This window comes from Caloenas nicobarica, chromosome 4 (genome assembly GCF_036013445.1).
Source record: "Caloenas nicobarica isolate bCalNic1 chromosome 4, bCalNic1.hap1, whole genome shotgun sequence".
NCBI classification, from domain to species: domain Eukaryota; kingdom Metazoa; phylum Chordata; class Aves; order Columbiformes; family Columbidae; genus Caloenas; species Caloenas nicobarica.
Window position 1 is genome coordinate 21310528 of NC_088248.1, and position 12611 is coordinate 21323138.

General features: G+C 36.7%; 1 protein-coding gene across 1 annotated transcript in view; it reads left to right on the forward strand.

Annotated features, from left to right (window-relative positions):
• The window catches only part of HHIP (hedgehog interacting protein), a 71181-nt gene extending 59035 nt beyond the window's left edge, over nt 1–12146 (forward strand). Inside the window, exons 12-13 of the mRNA XM_065634727.1 lie at nt 9149–9297; nt 10258–12146. Of these exons, the coding sequence (XP_065490799.1) occupies nt 9149–9297; nt 10258–10451 (343 nt within the window). The 3' untranslated portion in view covers nt 10452–12146. The remainder of the gene's footprint in view (nt 1–9148; nt 9298–10257) is intronic.
• The last annotated feature ends 465 nt before the right edge of the window (nt 12147–12611 follow it).

The window sequence follows — 12611 nt, forward strand, 5'->3', positions numbered from 1 at the left end:
AAAACTATCAAACCAGAGTCTCTTGAGATGTGATCATCTTCAGGTTCTTTGCAGAGCAGCTAGAGCTATGAAAATATTAGGGAGTCTGGAAAGACTGCAAAAAAACAGTCCCCAATGTGACCCAGGGGCCCCAGCAGCAATAAGATGATGAGCAGATACTCACTTTAGCTGGAGAAGTAGCATTTTCTTCATGATGGATCTTGCTGCTCTGTCATACCAAGTCTGTGGCAAGGAAAGGTACCACCTCCATCCTGCAAATGCATCAGAAATTAACACAAAGTGAAACAGCCAAGAGAAATGAAGTTTGTCATATTAATTACTTTGACCCCATCACACCCTGCAAAAGGAAATGCCTATTTGTTGAGCATCTGCTTCAGCATGTTTCCCTGTTAGCAGCATCATATGTGGCTAGGCTTGCATTTTTGGTTTTGCCATTGACTGTTTAAGAGAGGAATTTATTTACTTTTCAGAATTTAAATTCTAAAAATTGTTATTGGGACAAGTGAATTCTATAATAAATTCATGAAATTGGACACACACTGTACTATAAGTTACAGTAGAGTTTCAGTGTTTTATAATCACACTATCCCAAACCTATAGCAAATAATTTGGAAGCAGATGTTACTGAAGGTTAGCACAGTCTGTCAATCAGGGTTATTATGTATGTTTTATTTATGCTTTCTGGTTTTAAAAACATTTTTTTAGAACAAAACTTGCCATTCTTACTGGGATTGTTTAGTCTGTTGGTGTATGGTTTTAAGTGAATTTTACACCCTAAATCCACTATTAGTATCTAATTACATGGGGCTGCCTTGTTTGACCTCGGCTTTTTGTTCTTGTTACCTCTTCCAGTAGGGTGGTCTTCAGCTCACATACCTGAAAGGCCAGACCTCCCATTGCTGCGCTCACGGTTGGCTGTTTTCATGTATGGACAAGGGTCAAGACTGTGCTTGGTTACTGGTGAAAGTAACCAGAAAACTATAAAATACTTTTGCAAATTGGCACACAGTTGAAATTAAACAGACTGTGGCAAAGGGTTGTAGTTTTTGGTAACACTTTTTAGAAACATGGGATAATTTGCATTCAGGCAAAGTTTTGAGTTTTGTTGTTATTCAGTCTCACACCACTGCAGGCTTTTAGGCAAAAGATAATGAGTTACTTCCACAAAAGAGCATTGCAGCTCTATTTACCATTTTCTGCTAATTTCACATTACACATGTAAACAATTTAAAAACTCCATGGCTTTGGCAAATGTTCATGTACAGCCTTATTAACAAAATATTCATTGCTCACATGCTGTTATTTTTTTTATGTGAATATTTTGTTGCTCCTTTTAATGTCTTCCCCATGGTATGCATCATACAAATACATCAAATATAGCTGTAAACTCTAACGCAGTAAGCTTTCTAGAACACAAAATAAAGATGCTACAGGTAGGCTATGAGCATCAGGTATAAAATGTCATCAAAGTATTGATTTGTCACATCTTAGAAATTTATGACTTACTAACAAAACCCTGTGATGGGTGGCCCCTGGCAGACTAATCAATTTGCAGGGCAAGCCTTCCATGCATGAAAGAACAAAATTATCACTCCTTGCGGTAGCCCCTTGCTGGAAATTAGTAACCTCATGCAGAAACCAGTCTTCCTCTGCTAGTGGTCATTCATAAGCTGTTGCAAGCTTAGGAAATTCGTCTTTTATTCTAAATAATAAATGTTGTATGAAGATGCAGGATTTTGTTTCTTTTGGTCTTTGTAGGAAACTACAGCATAATCAAAGTTGTTCTCAAACATAATCATGACTCTGCTTTCCTTGCCTCAAATGTAGCTTAAGAAAGAAACCTACTATTTGGATATTACTAGCAGTAGAATTCAAAAGAAGTGGGCAGGTTAAACCATTAGAAGATCAGGGGATGAGGGTAATCCAGAGAACCCTTTGCATTAGTCTTCAATAATCAGCCAAGGGAAGGTCCTATCCTAAAACAATCCTTCACATATAACAAAAATGAAGTGTTAAACTGAGGTGATATATGACAAATTGATATGATCAACACGGAGGTTCTGAATCCCTCCACCATCAAGGCTGTTTGAAACATAGAATTCAAGGTACCACAGCAAACTCTTGTTCAGTTCCTCCAAATACTTCATGTCAATAACTAAATAGCTTCCATCAAAAGCACGGAATGAAATAATCCTTGTCTTTAGAACAAGGTTGTTATAGTGATACAGAAAAGTTAAAAATGAATGTAAACACCAAGTATGTGAGGTGCTGCAAAATACACGTATATTAATACTACCTGTTACCAACTTCGAGTAAAGTGAAGAGTACAGCAAATAGCATGTTTAGCTTTGAGATTGGAAGAGATGTGGGAAACTGTAAAAATTACAAACACAGAAAACCAGCACTAGGTAAATTAGTTTAAATAGCAGACAAAGGAAGAATTTCTTAAGTTAAAGCTGTGACCCTAAAAAATATAGGCATTCTTTGATGGTTATCAAAAAAATGTTATCATAAGCAAACTACTTTTCAGGGTTAGGAACTAATGAGAAAATATAAGGAAAAAGACTTACATACTTCTCAACTAAAGGATAGGGTTAGTCAGCTGTCCTGAAGACCAGCGCAAATACTAGCATTTTATAAACAGTCTGTGACCAAAAAAGAAAAACTTTTTAGTTCTGTTTTTCTACTTTCCGTTTTGTAATTTTTCTGTCTCTCTTTCTGTTTATACAAATACATACTAGTATCAATTACAAAAACATTGATGAATGCATAGGAAAACTAGGTAAACAATGAAACAGAAAATGTGTATAGGCCCAAATATTCCAGTTAGTCAATAACAGAGAAAATAGGAGACAAGCCCATTAGGAAAGAAAAAGCAATCATTTTCTAGCATGACGAGAGGAGAAAACCAGCTGTAAGCAGTATTAAAAATGCGTATTTAAATAAGACATATCTGTTGATAGGTTTATATCAGCTGTAATTTAAACATTATTACCAGCTGTTCTTTGAAAACCATAGACAGGGACAGACCAAGAAGTACAAAAATAAACTTTGGAAGGTGGCAGAACAGCCATAATGTGGCTTTGTAAGTCTTCTTTTAGAATACTTACATTATGATTGCTTTTATCTCTGAGCAAATTATAGATAAAATGTAAGAGATTCAGAGAAGAGTACTCAAACTGACAGACAATGCAAAATATTTCCATTTAAAAGACGAGACTAAACCCAGAGAAGTTTATGGGGCAGTCACGCAGCACTGTATCCCCTGTGACGTTTAAGTGTTTGCCACTGTCGATATGGCAATTCCAAAGGGGATGAATAATTCTTTTGACCAGGATGGCTCTCTGGAGCCAGCAGGTGATTTTTGCAAAAGAGGGCAGGGCTTAAGCATGTATCCCTGCACAAGTTGGAAGACTCCCTCTTGCGCTCCCTCTACCACCTTCTAGGGCTGGATTTCAATACGTTTCTTATCAACAGCCAAAATTGCTGCTTTCTGTTGGATTGAAACTTGAACTTGCTTCAAACCATCTCACTCCTCTTTCATGCCCGTCCAGAATTTGTAATTCCGCTTATCATCCTTTCCATCATCACCTTCTGGGATTTCTGCGATCAGGGAACATTTCCAAACAGACCGATTTCAGACACTAAGGGACAATATCTAGGTCATACCTCATTCTGACATTGTTCAGGCTCTTTACAAAAACATTGGTGATTTTATTTTTTAGTATGAGTCAAGAGTGTTTGATGGTGTGATAGAAGAATAGCATTTATGAAAGTGTAGCCCTCTTGAAGACTTGAATTGGTATGGAAATGGAAACTCGAAAACACGGAGTATTAGACTAATCTGCATCAAGATACTCAGTTTTGATGGGTTATAGATACACTCTGAAGCTACTACTGAAAACTGTCTGTAGAATGAGCCAATTTGGTTGGTGAATGCTCTCGCCAAGCCAGGTGGGCCATACGATTTCTTTCTGTTCAAAAGTTACTATCCCTTAAGTCATTTGAGGGAATGGAAAGCCAGAATTAATGTCTAATTATGTTTAGTTTAGCCGTAGCATGCAAAATTCTTATCTCATTTACCTACCCACATGCTGTTACTATTCCCATAAGAGACACTGAAGAGAAATTAGAGATTTTTGCAAATACCAGTCTAGAGAGTTTCACTTTACAGAAGTACTTCACAAAAACTCCTTTGTAACCACGATGGAAAAACCTAAGGATTTTTTTCAATCACATCACAGCTCCTAACTGTAAAAGTTTTTGGTTTAGGATTTTTTTTCCTTTTTTTTTTTTTTCAGTCTTTCTAACCTTGGCTATTAAGGAGTTCTCTCTTTTTATCACTTTATAAGGAAAAAACAGCTCAGTTTATCTTTTGCTTATTTTCTGGAGCCTGCAGGAAGCCTCTGCCATCCTAAAGAAAGTCATACATAATAGAGCAGCTTTAGCCCAGTAAGCCAGTCTTTCCCAATTCATCAGTCAAAGTGTTATGCAAGTGGCCCCCTAAATTGATAAATTCCCACAGTGCCTGTTGACCCAGCTGCCAAGTGCTCATGCAGCAGGTGTTGTTTTCATGACCACCCTGACAGTAATACAAACTGTTTAGCAGTTGCATTGACCTCTTAGCTATTAACATTGATACAGGCTTCACTAGGGACTAGTTTTCAAACATGACAGAATTTCTTCAGACTAGAGGTCATGAACAAGTATACCATATAAGAATAAATTTGATATGCTGCTGAGTTTAAATCTTAAAAGCCATGAGTTTTTTCCACATTATTCCCATGTAGTAAATCTGGAGACAAGTAACGAGTTTTGGCATCTCTCCCAGGACTAAAGGTATACTTTTTTAATTTTAGAAGCTGTACCTGAAGAGATGCTCTATTTATTCTATGACAAGTGGTAAATTTAGTCTATGACAAGTAGTGAAACAAAATTATTTTTTCTTGACACTTTCCCTTGTAAAAGAAAAAAAAAATAAACCAGTGCACAAATTTTGGTGATGCATTTAAGCATCATTCGAATACCTAATATCTTGTGTGCAGTTAACTGAAGCATAACATTCTTTCCATGTATTTTGTACCAAGGTCAGGATTTCTACAGCTGTGTCTCTCGTTCAAATTTGAACATCCAGGAATTTTGTCTGTTTTTTTCTGTCTTACTTTAGTGGCAAAGTAGATATTTTTGATATTGTCAAAGGCACGACAGGGGAATTGTTTTCTGTTCAGTACCATTGTATTACGGCTGAATTTGACCCTCCACTTGCATTGATTTATGTGTGTCTGAGTTACAGGCTAGCGCATATAGCAACTCAGTCACTCTGTATGTTTGGTGGAACTGTGAAGAGAAGCACTACAGAAAGCATGAAATCCTAAGCAGTTCCAGGACACGTTTTAATCTTTTTTGTATGCTGATAAACTATGAGTAAAGGCTGCTTTCTTATACCAGCTACAATAATCCAGCAAAATTATTTTACTCACCATACAGTGAAGGAGCCTAGCAAGGGCCCCCACTCCCAGTACAACTTTTTGTCCATGTTCCGTACATTTAGAGTTGTTACACAGTTCCATGAAAGCATGTTTTAACAAGCAAGATATACTGTACTGTACTGTATATATGAACAGCTCTTTAAGATAACTAGAATTGTACAGACCATATAAATAGTCATTATCAGCCACATTTTTGGCTGACTTTCTGCGGACCAAATAGTGCTTACTGTAAGAGTAATCAAGCTGTACCCTTTAGAGTTTTATAGATTGAGGGAGACAAGTAAAAAAAATTCTCTCCAGCCCACGGTGTGGCTCCATCTATTCCCCTCCATTTTCCACGTCAAGAGACACAGCGAAGCACTAGCTATATAAACAAAATCCTAGGCTTGCCTAAGTGCTGGAAGGATCAAGACCCAACAGTCAGTTCCAAGACTTATGTTACCTTTGTGAGATTCAGTTCAACTTGCGCTCAGCCTGAAAATTTCCACCCCTTTAAAGCCTTAAGAATGCAACGTGTAAGTATTGTGGGGCAGAGACTTTCTCTTGATGCGGGTTGGTACCATGGCGGCATTCAAATCCTGAGGAAGATGTGTCGCTTCTCCCATAGCACAACTATGGAAAATCAGTAATTCTTCTCAAACACAAGAAGGATTCTGCTGCAGCTGCATTTGTATTCCTCTTCTCCTAGGGCACTCTGCCAACGAGAATTTTTTCCATCTTTGTTTCTACTCCACCCCACCATTAATAAATATTATCCAAGGCTGATGAGTGCAAGTTATTGATTGACGGTAGAATAAAAGGCAAGGTTGTATTTACAAGTACCAAGAGCACTAGAAAACTTTAAATCATAAAAGTGACCAGCCATGCTTGGCTGGCTACAAAAAAGTATGATTTCTGCCTCCCACATTATATACAAATTTTAAAAGAGCCATCTATTCCAGCACTATCCTACGTTACAGATATTAATAAATCATTATATTCACAAATGAAATATCTCTGTGACTTATGAGGTCATTCTTTGCTAAAGGTACGCCCCTGGAGCTCTTTTTCAAGAGATGCTCCAGGAGCCTGAGGTTATGTGTCCTGCTAAACACAGTACTGTACTTGTGTTTTAGCAACAAAATAGGAGATTCCTATTTAAAGTAACTTGAAAGAAATGGGCCTTAACAGAGACAGATGAAGAAAGAACGTTGTCTCCTATGCAGTTGACCAACACAGAAATCAACTCGAATTTATTTTTTTTTCCCAGAGGTAGGAATTGGAACATAGATCCTTTTACTTTAAATCTGAACAAGTCTCCACTGAAAATTGTATGATTTTGTAGAACTGTTTCCAAAACAGCATTGCCTGTGAATCTCACATATAATTTTAAGTGTAAGAACTTTCTTAATCAGATCGTACATGTAATGCACTCATTACTGCAGAACTAGAATTCCTTAGAGGTCAAAAAAATGCATTATATTTCAAAGACAGCTGTGGAAGTATGTAAACACAAAAACCTGAAAGGGTTTCAAATATGCTGCACAAAAGGTGTCAAAACATGTTTCAAAATAATAATAATTATAATACAGGACCTTAAGTCTGATTCTCAGAAGTATTTTTGAAATCCGAACTTGGTACTACACTAAATGATGCATCTATACATTCTGTCTGTCCTTTACATATTTGGAGAAACAGTTCTTCTGCATAGATGTTTAAATAATCGTGGTAGCAATTAACACTGAGCAGAGAAAGTGCTTCAGTGAAACAAAACAGCCAGTCTGTGCTCTATTACTGTTTCAAAGAAAAATGCAAGAAAACCTGTAATGTACCATTAACAAGCTGCATGCTAAAATGAGGGGAAAAATGTAAGCCCAGTCAACTAGTGAGATACTTCTACGACATCAGGTATGAGTGCTTATTTTTATTATAAATTATTTTTACCCTATTACTTTGAATGGCCCTATTGTGCATAGGAATATCTTTTAAAAATCCTACTAGAACATGGGCTTCATTGATATCTTAGAAGCCATGAGTTCAACTAGTTAATTTTATTTTCTTTAGCTTATTTTTTCCCTCAATATTTCTTATGATGTTGAAATGGGATATAAACAAGAATGCCCAGTTTTCCTCCTCTTTTTTTCTGCACCTCTATCATACCCCTTCTTTCCCAGAATCCAAAGACCATCCTCTTCTCCACACAGGAGTATCAATCTAGGATTTTAATATTTGATAGAGTAGTCAGTGCACAAGTTCCTACTCAGCTATTTGCATATAATTGGGGATTTAATACGGATGTCAGTATATTCAATAATGTTCTATTCTATTCTATTCTACTCTATTCTACTTTATTCTACTCTATTCTATTCTACTCTATTCTACTCTATTCTATTCTATTCTACTCTATTCTGTTCTACTCTATTCTATTCTATCTCGTACAATTTTGTTTTGTTTGGATTCTAGCTGGACACTAAGCCAAGGTTTCACTGAGCTCTCCACAAAACTATTAAAATCTTTGTAATGCAAATGTCAAGCTTAGGAATGTATGGCAGTAGTTCAAATTATTTCCTTGAGAATTAATTATTTTGTATTTATCACTAATTAACTTAATTTCTCATTCTGCTCCCACCATTCAATTACTTGATTAGATCTCTTGGGAGATCTGATGTTCTTTGCTCAACTTATCCCTATGCAATCAAACCCACGGCAGAGACAAAACATGGTACATGTACTGGGAACCTGTAGCCTTGGGATGATTCTATCAGACTCTAGCTGCTGAACTCAGCAAATAAAATAAGTGGTCAGCATGATGATATAAAGCTAAATTTAAAAAAATTTAAAAATCTAAAAAAGCTTTGGAAGATGTATCAACAGTTAGTGCAAGCTTAGGTTAAAACACTTAAGTGTTTTACACACTTAACACTGCAGAAGGAACACTACAGTGCCTTCTTTGTTAAGGAAGATAATGCCGTGCTTTTGTAAATAAAAAAGGCTGCTGGACATCCAAAATATTGTGTAGGGACTGACAGAAAAATTGCACTATGTAGCAAGCAGGGCCACCTAGACCCAGTTGTTCAGGACCATGTCCAAGGCTGGAAACTCCACAACCTCTCCGGACAACCTGTGCCAGTGCTTGGTCACCTTCACAGTGAAAACGTATTAAATAAGCATGTGGAATACCTCATCCAAATATAATTTCACAAAAATATGGAAATAAAAAATATGCAATGTCTAGAAAAGCAAAGAGACACCATCAGATTCTGAGCTGAATTAAGTGACTATGCGTGCTCTCTGAAGAAAAGCCAGACTATCAGTAGAGTTTAGCACATCTAATAATGAAATTATTATATCTAGAGATATATGCTGCCTGTGATAAGCTCCTCAGCAAGCTGGTTTTGCCAGTTTCAAGCTTCAAGAATTCTCAAGGACTATTATTTAAGCTTGTAAAAGACCCCTGAAGGCAGCTGTATGAAAGAATAGCAAATCACACTGTATTTTTCTGTAATGTAACATATCAACTCTATTTTTACTGGAGTTTTTGAGAAAAAAAGCAATCCCCTTAGAACACAGATCTCTCCCACCGAGAATGCTATAAAAGAGAATCAGGACTTAAAAACCCAAAGTTTTTATCCCTGACTCCAGCTCTTAACTATCTGCTTGGCTTGTGTATTTTTTTACAGGCCTTTAGTCCCTGAAGAATGCAAAAGAACAGCTCAGCCTGCACAGGTGCTGACATCTGAATGCTCAAGGCACTGTCGGAACGGGCACTGCACTCCTACAGGAAAATGCTGCTGTAATCAAGGCTGGGAAGGAGAGTTCTGCAGAACTGGTTTGTATATAGATTCATAGCAACAAGTGAAAAAAAGCAGCGATATGTCATAATTTGCTTTTAATTATTTGCTGAGAGAAAATGTCAATATATGTCATTGACCATTAGTTTTAAGACAACTTTAAAGAAATACTCATGAGTTGTAGGAGCACAGTAAGTCTTTAGATGAGTGCACTGGTTAAAACATCTAATGCAATGTGAATCATTGAACAGGAAAACATCTGCAAAAAGAAAGATACATTATATTTATCACAGTGCTGTGACTCTACCCCAGAAGAAAATACTTCCACAACTGAAGTTATTGATTACTAGTTTTGCTAACACTGGCTACAATTTAAAATAGCATTTACATTTGAAAAACTTTAGCAAGTTGATTAACCAAGAACTCTCTAGGGAATTGTCAGGCATCTGCTAAAAAGATAGGGAAAAACCCTGAAACTTTAATAACTCATGAAAGCTGTCAAAAGTACTATGGTTCTTTATTCAGTACTTGCTGGCTTGAAGATGGCCAGGTCCTAAAACGTCCCACCAACTTCAGGACTTTTTTGGCTTGCCAGCATAAGAAATGGGACGAGGCAGAGTACCACTGTTTAGAGATGTGCTCTGTATTTTGTTTTCAAATGGTATGACATTTGGAGCCTAAACTCTTTTGAGATGGGTTTTCTATGCACTCCAGAATCAAGCATGAATATGGGAATTGGACACTTTCAAAAATCTGCTATTGGAGTTTCACACTCTGTCCTGGGTGATGTCCTCTCAGACACACAAAATTACTTCCTCCCCCTAATATTTTAAAACTTCAAAAAGTAGTTTCTAAACTTCTAATATTTCACCCTTTCTATTTTGTTTTTAATTTATGTGCTTTATAAGCTTCAAAAAGTTGTTAATGAATGTGTACTGTATCTTTTCGCTTTGTGATGTTCTAAACAAATTAGAAACTCACTGTTTTTTTACCCACAGCAAAATGTGACCCAGCCTGTCGCCATGGAGGTGTCTGTGTAAGGCCTAATAAATGCTTATGTAAAAAAGGCTATCTCGGCCCCCAGTGTGAACAAGTGGATAGAAACATCCGAAGAGTGACAAGGGCAGGTATTCTTGATCAGATCCTAGACATGACGTCCTATTTGCTGGATCTAACCAGCTATATTGTATAGTTTCTGGGACTATTTGGAAACTACACTTTCAACGGGCATTTGTTTGGAGTCCTGTCATTTTTAAAAGACTGTTATCCTGCAACAAATACTGGTGATTTGATTTACTTTATTAATTTAAGTATAATATCCACAAATGTGCAGATAAATTCTTTGTATGTGTGTAAATAATTCTGTATGTCTCCACAGACATGCCCATACCCAATACTTGCACACATACACATGCACGCACTATCACAAGTATGGTTTTACAGCTAGTGGATTTTTTTTTATATATTTATTTCTTCATGAGAAATAGTTTACAAATTCCACTGTAAACCACATATTTGTCAAAGTATTTTCGTGATGTCTTAATGGATTCTTTAACATCCCGGAAATCTCATGGCTGTACCTATCTGATTATAGCAATAAGAGAGCAGTTTTTGAATATCGCTGTATAAACTGCTAGACTTCATAAAATCCAGTTGTAACGGTTTCTAAGGTGAACTGAACTACATCATGAGACAATATTTCAGAACTCCTTAATGCATTCCTACCTAGGCAATTTATTGTAAGACTGTAACCTTCACCTTCATCAATGTAAGTCTATTACAGAATATTACGCATTTCTTTATCTAGCATAGATGCAAAGATCTGGTTATCGCAGCTTAATATCAAGATTGTTTTGAGTGTTTAATTATTAAATTATATTGCATATTTCAAAAACAGTCATCCTAGAAGGTCTGCTTTTTATCATTTATTTTATTTAACGATGGGCACTGGGTTCATGTTACATATTTATATTATTTTATTTTATTTTTATAATATAGACATCACCTAGATGAGACAGCTTTACCATGTCCTGTAAAATCCTAAAGTTACATTTTTCACCAACTTAATTGGAAAGACGGGGAAAGAGAGAGCAAACACACTCTTTAATGTGTTGTGGATCTAATCTAGAAATGTATCCTTGTGTCAACTTGTATTCATTTACGACGGATGAAAAAAACAACTGCCAAACAATCATAATAAAATTCCAGCATATGTTGTAAGTGTTCATAAAGCGATTTTCACTGTAACAGGACAGGCCAGATTGAACACGATTTCACACTGAACGGAATGTGACTGGAGGAGAGCTCACATGAGCACGTGTTGGCTGTGTAAGATGTCACTTGTACAAAACGTGTCACAGTTCTCGCCAAATGCGGTTCTAAATGTAAATGTTCCTTGAAGAGCTAACGTAAAATTGAGTGTTTGTAAATGTATCAATAAATATGGTGTACATGCTATGGTCAGGATTTCTAAAGTATTAGTAGTCTAATTAGATGTATCTTCAGAACTGGTGCCCTCTTATCTCCAGCTCTAGGGCGTTGTTGGCAGTTTCTTTGCTCATTATTTACTGACTATCAGATTTCCGTTGCACTACCTGGCTTTTATAAAATCTTGCCTCAGAAAAGAAAGCAGACTAGCCACACTGTGCACATCCTATTGTTCTTATAATCAGCTGCTCATGCATCAACAATTATACAATACTTGAGGCAACAGATCTAAAAGACTTCAGCAATATTACTCTCCAGTAGCAAAATTATCTCTCTAGGGCGGTGACATGCAACGAATTTTCCTTTATAGAGAGTTGTCAGTCTTCATTCAGTAAGTATTAAATCTGAAAGTACAGCATGATTGCTTCTTGCATTTCTCTGTTGTAAGCATTTCAGCTCGGAGGAATAGAAAATTACATTTGCCTTCCATATATGTTTGCCGGGGTTTCGAGTGACCTCATGCCAAATGGAAATTGGTTGAGAAATCTTGGTTAAAGTGCTCAGCGAACAATGGTCTGCATTAAAAAGTGCATGCATAATTTTGCACAATGTAGATTCACTGACAGTCCATTGAAAGATGTCTTGGGATTAAATGAGCATGAAGACCAAATTGCCCTCTCACCCCAGAAAAGGGTGGTCCCTTCTAGTCACACGAACACTCCATTGGCTCAGCACTGTGACCAATCTTAAAATGAACCCTGTGGTAGCATCTGTAGCTTAATAGCAGCTCTTTGTCTCCGCTGCTTTCTGCCTATAGTCTTTTGCCCGAATTCCATCACAAAAAGTTTTACAATTAAAAAATGTCCTGACAACCATTTTTGTAAATTGACCTTAGCATCTAATCTTTCCTTATTCAACGTGGGTG